Raw genomic sequence first — 15,191 nt, forward strand, 5'->3', positions numbered from 1 at the left:
AATCTGACTTGGGGGGTTTGTCAGTCTCTCAACAGTGGCAAAAAGAGTACGAGTGTTGTTTAAGTTACTGTTTTATAAGGTTTGAGAAGAAATTCTGTATAGCTGTGGCTAGTTTCACATTAAAAGCATGAAGGCTGTCTTTATAGATGCTATAGTGAATTTCAAGTTTAGTCTTTCGCCACATCAGGCTTTTCTGCATTGTCTTTTCATAGTCTGAACTGCTGCTGATCTTCTCCAAACTGATTTATGTCTGCTAATTTTCTTATTGACTATTACAGGAGCAATATCATAAATAACATTATTAACTTTAGAGTTAAAGGAATCAAGGAGAATATCAACAGAGTCTGCAGAAATGCTTGGTGTTAGAGATATAGCCCTACATAAATAGCACACTAGTGTTCTCGTTAATGCATCTCTTTCTGACAGAGACAGATCTAGATTCAGTGGTAGCAGAGATCAATATATCAAAGAAAATACAGAAGTGATCAGATAACGCTACGTCCTTAATAACACTGGATGAAATGTTTAGACCCCTACTGTTGATAAATCTAGAGTGTGTCCACCTTTGTGTATGGGTCCATGCACATGCTGAATCCGGTCACAAGTGTTTAGAACCATTATCATTTCTTTCGTAGTTTTGTTTTCTGTGTTATCCATGGGAATATTAAAATCCCCTGCAATAGCAAAACAGTCAAACTCTGAAGAAATCATTGATAACATTTCTGTGACCTATGTAACAAAGGCTGGAGAGTATTTCGGAGGCCTGTAAATAATAAACAGAATGCGTGGAGCACCTTTCAGATAAAATCCCTAGATATTCAAAAGACAAGTATTGACCAGTTGACACTTGCTTGCATTGATAGACATCTTTAAATAGAGTGGCTACTCCTCCACCTCTCCTAACAGTCCTGCAGACACTCATGAAAGTAAAGTTATGAGGGGCTGCTTTATTTAGGACTGTTGCACTGCAGAAGCATAACAAGATAATAAGACAAATTTTACACGAAAGACATTTGGACTGCTATGTGTGTGTTTGAACGCCGAGAACTGATCGCATGCTTTATATGAGAACTGAAGAAGTGGAGCGCGCACGAGAGAGCACCGCTATCAGCGCGATTCTGCCTATGCCGCCTTAACTAACTATAAATTAATCGACAACAATCTGTGACTCCTGGGGAAAACTAGACATCTGGTCACCTCATCCCTACCCTTTCGGGTGCTAAGGCAATTGTTTCAGATCGCTAGTTCGCGTTTTGTTAGTCTATCCATCCACTGCGGCTGCCATATTGAGAATAGATATGTGATGTCCCTTATCTGTTTGCAATCCAATGACAGGGACGCACATTTTTTTAGGACAAGACAGTAGCCTATTGGATGTATTTTGAATGTCCGGTCCCATCTCGTCTTGTTAACGAAGACGGCATATATTTTGTCATAGTTTTTATCATTCAATATTAGTTTTAGCTCGTCAAAGTCTCATCTTCATCACAGAAAAAAAAATTCCATCCATCTTCTTCCGCTTATCCGGGGCCAGGTCGCGGGGGCAGCAGTCTAAGCAGAGAACCCCAGACTTCCCTCTCCCTAGACACTTCCTCCAGCTCTTCTGGGGGGACACCGAGGCGTTCCCAGGCCAGCCGGGAGACATAGTCTCTCCAGCGTGTCCTAGGTCTTCCCCGGGGTCTCCTCCCAGTGGGACGTGCCCGGAACACCTTCCCGGGAAGGCGACCAGGAGGCATCCGGAACAGATGCCCGAGCCACCTCAGCTGACCCCTCTCAATGTGGAGGAGCAGCGGCTCTACCCTGAGCTCCTCCCAGGTGACTGAGCTTCTCACCCTATCTCTAAGGGATCGCCCAGCCACCCTGCGGAGAAAGCTCATTTCGGCCGCCTGTATCCGGGATCTTGTCCTTTCGGTCATGACCCAAAGCTCATGACCATAGGTGAGAGTAGGAACGTAGATTGACCGGTAAATCGAGAGCTTCGCCTTGCGGCTCAGCTCTTTCTTCACCACGACAGACCGGTACATCGACCGCATTACTGCAGAAGCTGCACCGATCCGTCTGTCAATCTCCCGTTCCATCCTTCCCTCACTCGTGAACAAGACCCCAAGATACTTAAACTCCTCCACTTGAGGCAGGAACTCTCCACCAACCTTAAGTGGGCAAGCCACCCTTCTCCGACTGAGGACCATGGCCTCGGATTTGGAGGTGCTGATTCTCATCCCAGCTGCTTCACACTCGGCTGCAAACCTTCCCAGTGCATGCTGAAGGTCCTGGCTTGATGAGGCCAACACGACAACATCATCCGCAAAGAGCAGAGACGAAATCGTGCTGTCACCAAACCTGACCCCCTCTGGCCCCTGGCTGCGCCTAGAAATTCTGTCCATAAAAATCATGAACAGAACCGGCGACAAAGGGCAGCCCTGCCGGAGTCCAACACGCACCGGGAACAAGTCTGACTTACTGCTGGCAAAACGAACCAAACTCCTGCTCCGGTCGTACAGGGACCGGATAGCCCTTAGCAAAGGGCCCCGGACCCCATACTCCCGGAGGACCCTCCACAGGCCGCCGCGAGGGACACAGTCGAATGCCTTCTCCAAATCCACAAAGCACATGTGGACTGGTTGGGCAAACTCCCATGAACCCTCCAGCACCCTGTAGAGGGTATAGAGCTGGTCCAGTGTTCCACGGCCTGGACGAAAACCACACTGTTCTTCCTGAATCCGAGGTTCTACTATCGGCCGGATTCTCCTCTCCAGTACCCTGGCATAGACTTTGCCAGGGAGGCTGAGAAGTGTGATCCCCCTGTAGTTGGAACACACCGTCCGGTCCCCCTTCTTAAAAAGAGGGACCACCACCCCGGTCTGCCATCCCAGAGGTACCGTCCCCGACTGCCACGCGATGCTGCAGAGGCGTGTCAGCCAAGACAGCCCCACAACATCCAGAGACTTGAGGTACTCAGGGCGGATCTCATCCACCCCCGGTGCCTTGCCACCGAGGAGTTTCTTGACTACCTCGGTGACTTCAGCTTGGGTGATGGACGAGTCCACATCTAGGGGGTGGTAGAATACCAGTATTCACAAGCCTTGTCATAGTCGAATCTGGGATAGAGGATGCTACGGCAGCAATATGAGAAACTTTTGACAATCTGATGTCTCGTGTTCCTTTGGGTCCCGCTCCCTGTTTGTGCCATCAATTAGTGTGGCGATCAGTTTTGGCTTGTTCCTCTAAACTGGGTATAAACTCCCCGGCTGTATGTTGAGAGGGTCCATGACGATGGCCTGCTGAGTGTTCCGCCTGTTTTGGAAGTCCAGCAAATAACTTTGTTTAAAGAACCACAATCCTCTGTTGAAGTTTGCAGCAGTTCATGCAACAAGTATATTCAACAGGAGGCATTTTCTCTCTCTTCTGTTTGAATATAGGCAGTTGTTCTCCCATCTCTGGAATATAAGCTGCTGGCAGTGGGACGCAAAGTCTTCTTTTTGTAGTATTATTCCAGTCCCAAAGAGTTTTTAGTTTTAGTGTTTGTGCCAAAAATCTGTTGTTTGAGCACTGTGCTGATCTGCTGAAGTAAAAATCTAAGTAAATTCTGCGTTCCCCCACCTGCTGTTAAGAGCAAAAAAAAAAAATTCTTGAGCAGGGGAATTTATGGGTAACTTGGCATCCTCTCTCTCTCTCTCTCTCTCTCCCCCCTGTCGAATTTTTTTTTCAATTCATATTGCTTTATTGGCAAGACATTCTTACTGTAGGTACATATTGCTAAAGCATTGTACATGACAGAATAAAAACTAACAAAACAATATCTATATATATATATATATATATATATATATATATATATATAATAAATCCATATTTAACATATATAAACATTAAAGGTACTACTAATGCAGATGTGTTCACTCATTACCTCCTTATTTTGTGGCATTTATAAATATGATGTGCTACTAAAGAGGAAGTAGGTCTTTCACCAAGTAATATTCTTAATTTGTAATTTGTCATCATGGAGTGATTATTGGAACTCAGGAGTAATTTAGTGTCTTTGAGTGTAAAGTGAGTATTTTAAGGACATGACATCTCTCTAACCCCCACCCCACCTCACCCATCTACAGTACTTCAATGATCATTCATCTGACATGAGCCAAGAGCAGTCACACCATGGCCTGTGCGATATCCAAAGCATATTGTTTATCATGACAGCAGTGTGAAGGGGAAGTCCCCAGAGAAAATAACTCTCTACTGATGCTTTGTGGAGGATATCTAAGCCATATGCAAACTTTGCCTCTTACTGGCTCTGTGCATTAATGTCACCTTTATTTATATAGCGCTTTAAACAAAATACATTGCGTCAAAGCAACTGAACAACATTCATTAGCACAACAGTGTCAATAATGCAAAAATGATTTTACACAGATGGCTATGTGCATTAATAAGCATACCATTATAAACACACATCACATTCATTCATCATTGCAGACAGTTTTCAGCAAACATTTTACATACACCCCAAATTGCAAGATGCATCTTTAAACTGTATTCCTATTTGCTTTTTCTCAGTTGTTTGCCATGTGTTTTGCACGGGCCTACCAAGAAATACCTCAGTACCAGCACAGAGACCCTGTGACATCTAAGGTGCTGCTTTGTGACCAGTGTCCACCCGGCACAGCTGTGAAACGCCACTGCAGCACAAAGGAACCCACTGTTTGTGCCCTCTGCCCAGAAAAACGCTTTGCAGAGCAGTGGCACTGGGGAGACAGCTGTCAACATTGTACATCTGTCTGCAAGGAAAGGCAGATTGTACGAAGGGAATGTAACAGCACTCATGACAGGCTCTGTGAGTGTATACATGGATATTACCTATTGGTGGAATTTTGTGTCCGACACACTGCCTGCTCACCTGGCTTTGGTGTCATTGTGCAGGGTAAGTACACTTATTATCTGTCAACAATGTGCTAGCAGATTACACTGAAAAACTTTAATGCTGAAATAATTTACACTGATACACTGAAACACTTTACTTTCTTAGATCATCTCAGTCCATTTTAGATGTAATTATTATGGAGCTTATAATAATACTTAATGATAAAAATAATCATAATAAATAATAAACTTGAGATTCAGCCAGTCTTCTGACCCTGAATTGAACCCATAATGCAACCGTATTTTTTCTCGTTATTTTTAATTTTTTTATCATTTTTATCGTTACAGTTTTCTTCATCGTTTTATTGTTGCAGTATTCTTCATGTACTGTGTAACCCGTTTCAAGGTTAATAAATCACATGAATTAGAATTCAGTACATTAGCAGTCAACCACTACCTCCCTTAAGCTTTCCATGGCAGCTGGTTGAACATTTGGCACCGTGAACATGTTGTCAGGGTGCTTGATAATCATTCTGTACTGTATGATGAGTCATCAAGAAATATTCACAGTGGCAGAAGAAGTGGAAGTGAACAGTCCCTGTTGGAAATAAGAGTGACTGACATAGAGTGTGACTGACGTAGGTATTCATTAAACAGAATGACATTACTGGTTGTGATAATACTCTAGCTTGAGTCTAATAGAAATTATCTCAAAAAGGATTTTAAAATAATATATATATATATATATATATATACAACCCGAATTCCGTAAAAGTTGGGACGTTTTTTAAATTTTAATAAAATGAAAACTAAAAGACTTTTAAATCACATGAGCCAATATTTTATTCACAATAGAACATAGATAACATAGCAAATGTTTAAACTGAGAAAGTTTACAATTTTATGCACAAAATGAGCTCATTTCAATTTTGATTTCTGCTACAGGTCTCAAAATAGTTGGGACGGGGCATGTTTACCATGGTGTAGCATCTCCTTTTCTTTTCAAAACAGTTTGAAGACGTCTGGGCATTGAGGCTATGAGTTGCTGGAGTTTTGCTGTTGGAATTTGGTCCCATTCTTGCCTTATATAGATTTCCAGCTGCTGAAGAGTTTGTGGTCGTCTTTGACGTATTTTTCATTTAATGATGCGCCAAAGGTTCTCTATAGGTGAAAGATCTGGACTGCAGGCAGGCCAGGTTAGCACCCGGACTCTTCTACGACGAAGCCATGCTGTTGTTATAGCTGCAGTATGTGGTTTTACATTGTCCTGCTGAAATAAACAAGGCCTTCCCTGAAATAGACGTTGTTTGGAGGGAAGCATATGTTGCTCTAAAACCTTTATATACCTTTCAGCATTCACAGAGCCTTCCAAAACATGCAAGCTGCCCATACCGTATGCACTTATGCACCCCCATACCATCAGAGATGCTGGCTTTTGAACTGAACGCTGATAACATGCTGGAAGGTCTCCCTCCTCTTTAGCCCGGAGGACACGGCGTCCGTGATTGCCAACAAGAATGTCAAATTTGGACTCGGCTGACCATAAAACACTATTCCACTTTGAAATAGTCCATTTTAAATGAGCCTTGGCCCACAGGACACGACGGCGCTTCTGGACCATGTTAACATATGGCTTCCTTTTTGCATGATAGAGCTTTAGTTGGCATCTGCTGATGACACGGCGGATTGTGTTTACCGACAGTGGTTTCTGAAAGTATTCCTGGGCCCATTTAGTAATGTCATTGACACAATCATGCCGATGAGTGATGCAGTGTCGTCTGAGAGCCCGAAGACCACGGACATCCAATAAAGGTCTCGGGCCTTGTCCCTTACGCACAGAGATTTCTCCAGTTTCTCTGAATCTTTTGATGATGTTATGCACTGTAGATGATGAGATTTGCAAAGCCTTTGCAATTTGACGTTGAGGAACATTGTTTTTAAAGTTTTCCACAATTTTTTTACGCAGTCTTTCACAGATTGGAGAGCCTCTGCCCATCTTTACTTCTGAGAGACTCTGCTTCTCTAAGACAAAGCTTTTATAGCTAATCATGTTACAGACCTGATATCAATTAACTTAATTAATCACTAGATGTTCTCCCAGCTGAATCTTTTCAAAACTGCTTGCTTTTTTAGCCATTTGTTGCCCCCGTGCCAACTTTTTTGAGACCTGTAGCAGGCATTAAATTTTAAATGAGCTAATTAAGTGGATAAAAGTGTAAAATTTCTCAGTTTAAACATTTGCTACGTTATCTATGTTATATTGTGAATAAAATATTGGCTCATGTGATTTGAAATTCCTTTAGTTTTCATTTTATTAAAATTTAAAAAACGTCCCAACTTTTCCGGAATTCGGGTTGTATATATTATTTTAAAATCCATTACTGTACCAATATTATTATAGTATTATTATATTAAACAGTGAAGATGGCATGATTTTGGCTCTTATTTATTTCCAAATACAGTTTGGATTATGTTACATTATTTGTGGGATTTTCAGAAAAATATGAATAAATTAATTTTCTGTAAAGATGCATTAAGGGGTATATATTAATATATTTTTTGTTTTCAGTGTGTGCTTATAAGTAAATGTTGGCCAGTTCTACATTCACCATTAGATGGTGACTTAATTATTTGTTAATATTTCTGATATTTTATAGATTAGCATACTATTAAACCCCAATTATACATTTTTGATAATAACTTGTCCTGCACCATTTGTGCTATGGACATTAATGATATCTCAAATTATGACACTTAATAAAGAGTGGTATATTATTACTATTCTAATCAATAAATTTTTTTAATTTTCTTTGTGAATAATAAGACACTGAAATCACAATGACTCCTACAGGGTCATTTAACTGTGTTCTAACTTATGTGGACAGAAGATTATTGTGGAACATTTTTACAGAATTTGCAATAGGTATGTACACAGATAAATCTTGTTCTAAAGTAAATGTATTATAAATAAAAAACCACATGCCAGAAGGTATCATTTAGCTTAATAGATTCCCAAAACATCTCCTTAAATGTGCTTTCCAGAGAACATCTCCATTACAGCCAGTTCTTAAAGAAGCTAGGGCACCATTCTCAGAATCATTTGAAACAGACATATTATTGTATGTATACTATGTATTGTTTATTATTATTATTATTTTACATGATTGCTACTATGAAGTAAAACATGTTGTAAGTTCGCTTTTTGTCACTTATTTATGCAGTTTTTAATAAAAAGTGTGAAGCTATTAGATAATGTTTTTTTTAATGTATTTTTTTGTGCAAACATTTAGGACACAGAAATTCATTTACATAATTAAACTCCAGCAATAGGTCATATTCAAACTCCATTGTTAGGTCAAATTCTGTTTAGTCATTTATAGATCTGATTCATTTTTGACCTAAACAAGAGTGGCTGGTTTCTGTTAGTCGTGTGAATGACATATGTCTGGTATTCCTTAATAGGCATCTCTAATTCTTTTTAGAAAACTCTCACTTCCTATATTTCATACACCGGACTACATGGGTGTTCAGCTTGAATTAAACGAGAATCATTTCAGATATTACAGTATTTCCACAGAGGGTACATCCTTAACATTTTGTGTTCTCAAAAAACTGAATGTAGGAATTTTAGTATGATAGAAATACAAATAAATCAGCAAATATATATATATATTATTAAATAATATATATTATTATTATTATTATTATTATTATTATTATTTTTATTAAAAAGTAAAGATGTTCTTAACTGTTTGTTGTGTACTCTTCATGCTCATGCTTTCAATATTGCATTAGACCTCTCATTGGCAGTATGGACCAGAAGTTATGTTTCACTGAATAGATCCTGAGTCATGTTCTAACATACTAACATTCCTAAATTCCACTACAGTATATAATAAATATATACTTTTAATATAATTTAAAACAAAGCAGTATAAGAAGAATGCCATGAATATGCCTGCTTTGCATAGTAGACTTAGATTTTGCTATTCAAAGTTTTCTATATTCTAAAATAACATCAGTTGTGTATTCAGAGTGTATGTATATGTCCTGCAGGCACACCAGAGAGGAACACCTTGTGTGAGAAATGTCCCCAGGGTTATTTCTCCAGCACATCTTCAACCACTGAACCATGCATACCCCACAGGAACTGCACTCAACTAGGCCTGAAGACTGTAAGACCAGGTACAGCCACCCATGATACTCTGTGTGAGTCTGAGAATAAAGAGTTCACTTTTGACTGCTCCAATCAACACACAGAGTGTCACAATGGTAAGCAACACTCTAGTCCTTGTTTGATTAATTAAAAACATTGTTTGATTTGAAGAAAATTACTGCCAATTTTGGTAGATAATGGACTAAATTTTTAACGAATACCTGTGATTGATGCTGCGTTTCCACCTAAATCACCCAGAACAGTTGTACCAGGAACTTTTTTCCCCAGGAACTGTCAGATGTCAGAAGGACTAGCCGAGTTGAGACTACTCTAGGTGGATACATGAACACTGAGCTCCCGCTGATCGCGTGGACCTGATCGTCTCCAAAATCAGCGGAACACATTTTTAAATAGGCACTGTCTTTATAAATAAAACACGGATTTGAGTTTTAAACAATTACATTCTAACATAAAATACTTTTTAAAACTACATTTCATGACACAATAACAGTAATATTTTGAAAATTATCTGAATAAATAGTGGTTGAAAATCACAATGCTGCATGAACCACCAATCATCATGTTCAGCACCCAAGTCCCGCCCCTGAAAGTTCCGGAACTTTGAAAAAGTACTACCTCGGCAGCAGGGACTTTCTGTCGGCATTTTTTTTTTACCTGGTACTTTATTTCAATCCTGGTTCCTGTGGTGAAAGCACACCGAGTACCAACCCAAAGTCCCTATCTCCTGGGAAAAGTTCCAGTGGTGGATATGCGGCTTGAGATACACTGCTAGGAATTTGGCCCTCTTGGGCTCTGTGACTGTGTATTCCAAGGGTGTTGAAGCTGACTGGTGTTCTCCAACACCCTGTAGGACTCTTTGTTTGTTCTGGGCCCATATTAGAACAATCCCCTTACCTTGGCCGACTGCTTTTCTGATAGAAACTGCAGAGAAAAAGAACATGAGCTGTATAGTTAACATAATTTAGCAGTTGCATGATTTGTGTTTTTTTTTACTTCGTAAAGTTTAAGAGGTCGCACAGTCAAGTCAGGAACTAAAACCAAGATTGCCTATGCTATTAATATACCCTCATTCAAATGCCCTTAGATATACAGTCATGGCCAAAAGTTTTTGGAGAATTACATGAATATTAGTTTTCAAAACGTTTGCTGCTAAACTGCTTTTAGATCTTTGTTTCAGTTGTTTCTGTGATGTACTGAAATATAATTACAAGCACTTCATATGTTTCAAAGGCTTTTATCGACAATTACATGACATTTATGCAAAGAGTCAGTATTTGCAGTGTTGGCCCTTCTTTTTCAGGACCTCTGCAATTGGACTGGGCATGCTCTCAATCAACTTCTGGGCCAAATCCTTACTGATAGTAACCCATTCTTTCATAATCACTTCTTGTAGTTTGTCAGAATTAGTGGGTTTTTGTTTGTCCACCCGCCTCTTGAGGATTGACCACAAGTTCTCAATGGGATTAAGATCTGGGGAGTTTCCAGGCCATGGACCCAAAATTTCAACATTCTGGTCCCCGAGCCACTTAGTTATCACTTTTGCCTTATGGCACGGTGCTCCATCGTGCTGGAAAATGCATTGTTCTTCACCAAACTGTTGTTTGATTGTTGGAAGAAGTTGCTGTTGGAGGGTGTTTTGGTACCATTCTTTATTCATGGCTGTGTTTTGGGCAGAATTGTGAGTGAGCCCACTCCCTTGGATGAGAAGCAACCCCACACATGAATGGTGTCAGGATGCTTTACTGTTGGCATGACACAGGACTGATGGTAGCGCTCACCTTTTCTTCTCCGGACAAGCCTTTTTCCAGATGCCCCAAACAATCGGAAAGGGACTTCATCAGAGAATATGACTTTGCCCCAGTCCTCAGCAGTCCATTCACTATACTTTCTGCAGAAGATCAATCTGTCCCTGATGTTTTTTTTGGAGAGAAGTGGCTTCTTTGCTGCCCTTCTTGACACCTGGCCATCTTCCAAAAGTCTTCGCCTCACTGTGCGTGCAGATGCGCTCACACCTGCCTGCTGCCATTCCTGAGCAAGCTCTACACTGGTGGCACTCCGATCCTGCAGCTGAATCCTCTTTAGGAGACGATCCTGGCGCTTGCTGGACTTTCTTGGACGCCCTGAAGCCTTCTTTACAAGAATTGAACCTCTTTCCTTGAAGTTCTTGATGATCCTATAAATTGTTGATTTAGGTGCAATCTCAGTAGGCACAATATCCTTGCCTGTGAAGCCATTTTTATGCAACGCAATGATGGCTGCACGCGTTTCTTTGCAGGTCACCATAGTTAACAATGGAAGAACAATGATTTCAAGCATCACCCTCCTTTTAACATGTCAAGTCTGCCATTCTAACCCAATCAGCCTGACATAATGATCTCCAGCCTTGTTCTCGTCAACATTCTCACCTGAGTTAACAAGAAAATTACTGAAATGATCTCAGCAGGTCCTTTAATGACAGCAATGAAATGCAGTGGAAAGGTTTTTTTGGGATTAAGTTAATTTTCATGGCAAAGAAGGACTATGCAATTCATCTGATCACTCTTCATAACATTCTGGAGTATATGCAAACTTAAGCAGCAACTTTTCCAATTTCCAATATTTATGTAATTCTCAAAACTTTTGGCCACGACTGTACATTATACATTTTTTTATTATTAACCCTCTGGGGCCTGATCTTGTTTTGGGGGCCTGGAGAAGTTGGGGCTGACTGATATGTTCTCCAACACCCTGTAGGACACTTTGTTTGTTCTGTGCCCATATTATAACAATCCCCTTACCTTGGCCTGCTGCTTTTCTGATAGAAACTGCAGAGAAAAAGAACATGAGCTGTATAGTTAACATGATTTTGCAGTTGCATGATTTCAATGTTTTTTGTTTTGTTTTTGTTTTACTGTGAAGTTTAAGAGGGCGCACAGTCAAGTCAGAAACTAAAACCAAAATTGCCTATGCTATTAATATACCCTCATTCAAATGCCCTTAGATATACATTATAAATTTTTTATTATTAACCCTCTGGGGCCTGATGGTGTTTTGGGGGCCTGGAGAAGTTTTAACATGCCTTGACATTTGTGCTTTTTAACATATCAATGGCTAAAGTCTAAAAACACTTTAATCAGCACAAACTGGACTACAATAATATGTGAGCAGCTTGTATGTATTAGGGATGGGCGTTTTCCGCAAATATCACATTCGAATATTTGAGCTCACAAAAAACGAATATTTGAATATTCGTTTATTTAAATTAAGTTTAATGAGACAGACGTTATTTTTCAGCAACATTTATTGTTTCCGTCATTTTTGAACAAGCTTACACACAATAAGCTTGAACATTACACATCGTGTTTTGTAGCTGAAAACCTTTAACAATGCGTGCAAACAAACAAAAGTACAGATTAAAAGCAAAAAAAAAAACAAAAACAAAAAACAAAGTGAACAAAGAAAAAAGTAAAGCAGCCTGCAGCAATTAGGCTATTGTACAGATTTTAGCTTACACTTAACTTTGAAACTGTCAGCAAATCTTTTTTGCTTCTTTTTTCTATTGTTTTATATGTTCTTGTTAAGAAACACGGGCGAAACATGATCGGGGGAAAGTCGGCTCCTTAGTCTGTTAACAATAAGGCCGGCCACGGAGAAAACACGCTCTGACAGCACAGACGTTGGCGGGACTCACATATAACGGTGTGCTAAGCGAATAAGTTTTGTGAAGCGCTTCGTGTTTTCGTTTCACCACTGAATGGGATCCTCATCTGGTGGAATACATGGCTCCAGCAAGAACTGTTCCCACTCGTCTCGGCTGGACTCTCTGTAATCATCGTTGAAGAACTGCTCCATCCTTTTCCGAAGAGAAGGCATTGCATCCTCTTCATCGTTGGTGGCGGCGGCTGCTTCCGCACCACTCGCATCAGGGAAAATGTTCTGATAATGTTCAAAAAAAGTTTTTGTCTTACTTCTCTTATGTTTTCATCGAGAAACCTGAGATGTTTGTGCCGAGGGTCTAGGGCGGATGCGAGAAGAGGAGTTTTCACTGCATTCTCCAAGTTAGCGTTGTTTATTCATTGCTTGAGAGATGCCACAACAATGTTCTTGAATTCGGTCACTTTCTGTGATTCTCAACAGCATATTTGAAGTACTGTATAAGACCACAGTTCTTATTCATTCATTAATTTTTTTTGCTTGCATACATCTTCAAATATGGCGTGGAGAATCACAGAAAGATTTAATGTGGACTTTTTTTTCTTGGCAAGCAAAAATATAGCGAAATTTGAATATAAATTTTATTTATCAAGTAATTAGAGCAGAGCGAATATTCAAATGTTCGACTATCCGTGCACACCCCTAGTATGTATATGATTGTGTTTTTGATAAAACAACATTTATGCGTGGTTAGTGAAAAACTAAAATTTTTAAGTCATCGAAATAAGGCCATAATAAACATACAGAGCATTTGTTCACAAGAACTGGATCTTGTAGCTTAGAGTTTTTGCTTCAAAACAATGTGAAAATAATCTTGTTAACTTGCTCACAGAAAACAATATATTGATAAAAAACTTCTAAGACACTTTTTGAGTAGAAAAAGTGCTGTGATTCCCACCTGAGAAAACAAAGGCCTGCATAATGAGCTTTTCAGTCTGGTTTCTGACTGAGAGGGAAGAGTTACAAGAAAGAATGTGTGGACAAAAGAAATTTGTAGGGCTGGTAATTTAGACCTGGTAATACAGACCATTACGGACTATAAGCCCCCACCACGGACCTGTAACAACAACTTCTCTCTGCTGAACGAGCTGAACACCTTCTTTGCACGCTTTGAGCAACAAAACAGCACCACTGCACTGAAGACTTCAACTCCTCCAGGCGACCAGGTGATGACGCTGACCCCAGACAGCGTGAGGAGATCCTTCAGCAGGATCAATGCACGCAAAGCTCCGGGTCCTGACAACATCCCTGGGCGTGTACTGAAAGACTGTGCAGCAGAACTCAGTGATATCTTCACAGCCATTTTCAACATCTCACTTAATCAGGCTGTTGTTCCCACATGTTTCAAAACTACCACCATCATTCCAGTTCTACCAGAAAGACTCGGGAGATAAAACGTACGAAGCATACATTTATTGACAGCTCAGCAAGCATAATTATAAATTTCTTTGGCGGAAGGCCCCGTCCATGGTTCATAATCCGAGGGTATCGAATCTGCATTTCCTGCCTGAAGACGAAGGCAGGAGCGCAGCCGACCCCCCTGGAAGGTAAGGACAGGACCATCCTGGTGGTGGTGGGGAGGGTGGAGGTTGTTATCACGTCGGCATCTGTGAACTCAAACATGTGTAAGTACGATCTTTTATACCAAAGTATAAAGACATGATTGGATAATGAGGAAGGTAATTAGTGACGAAGTAATTGAGTCTTCCTGGCAGAACTTAGGCTAAAGCTTCCATTTCTACCAGAAAGACTCGGGAGATAAAACGTACGAAGCATACATTTATTGACAGCTCAGCAAGCATAATTATAAATTTCTTTGGCGGAAGGCCCCGTCCATGGTTCATAATCCGAGGGTATCGAATCTGCATTTCCTGCCTGAAGACGAAGGCAGGGGCGCAGCCGACCCCCAAAATAGGTGGATTATGAAACCACCAGACGGGGCCGGCCTTCCCCCAAAATAAATAGATGAAAGTATACAAACCAGTTGTGAATCCTAAGGTTCCTGGAAGATATAAAGAGAGAGTTAGCGTGATCAGTATGATAATGTTAGATTAACCTCATATGCCTATGTTTAAATGAAAAATCTCTTTTTTTTATTTTAATATATATAAGTTTAATTTCAGACATGTACAGGCCTTGATAGACCATACAGAAATAGCCACGATAGGAAGACACGGACGGGCCTCGATAGACCGTACAGAAAAATAGCCATGATAGCCAGACACGGACAGGCCTTGATAGACCATACAGAAATAGCCACGATAGGCCAGACGCAGACAGCCACGATAGGCAGACACAGACGGGTCCTGATAGACCATACAGAAAATAGCCATGATAGGCAGACACAGACAGGTCTCGATAGACCGTACAGAAATAGCCACGATAGGCCAGACGCAGACAGCCACGATAGGCAGACACAGACAGGTCTCGATAGACCGTACAGAAATGGCCACAATAGGCCAGA

General features: G+C 40.5%; 1 protein-coding gene across 1 annotated transcript in view; it reads left to right on the plus strand.

The window, feature by feature from the left end:
• The window catches only part of LOC132151961 (tumor necrosis factor receptor superfamily member 11B-like), a 60,047-nt gene that overhangs the window by 12,307 nt on the left and 32,549 nt on the right, over positions 1-15,191 (plus strand). The window contains exons 2-3 of the mRNA XM_059560536.1: positions 4,555-4,918; positions 8,914-9,129. Coding sequence (XP_059416519.1) covers positions 4,555-4,918; positions 8,914-9,129 — 580 coding nt within the window. The remainder of the gene's footprint in view (positions 1-4,554; positions 4,919-8,913; positions 9,130-15,191) is intronic.

The sequence above is a fragment of the Carassius carassius genome, chromosome 10 (assembly GCF_963082965.1).
Source record: "Carassius carassius chromosome 10, fCarCar2.1, whole genome shotgun sequence".
Classification (NCBI taxonomy): Eukaryota; Metazoa; Chordata; class Actinopteri; order Cypriniformes; family Cyprinidae; genus Carassius; species Carassius carassius.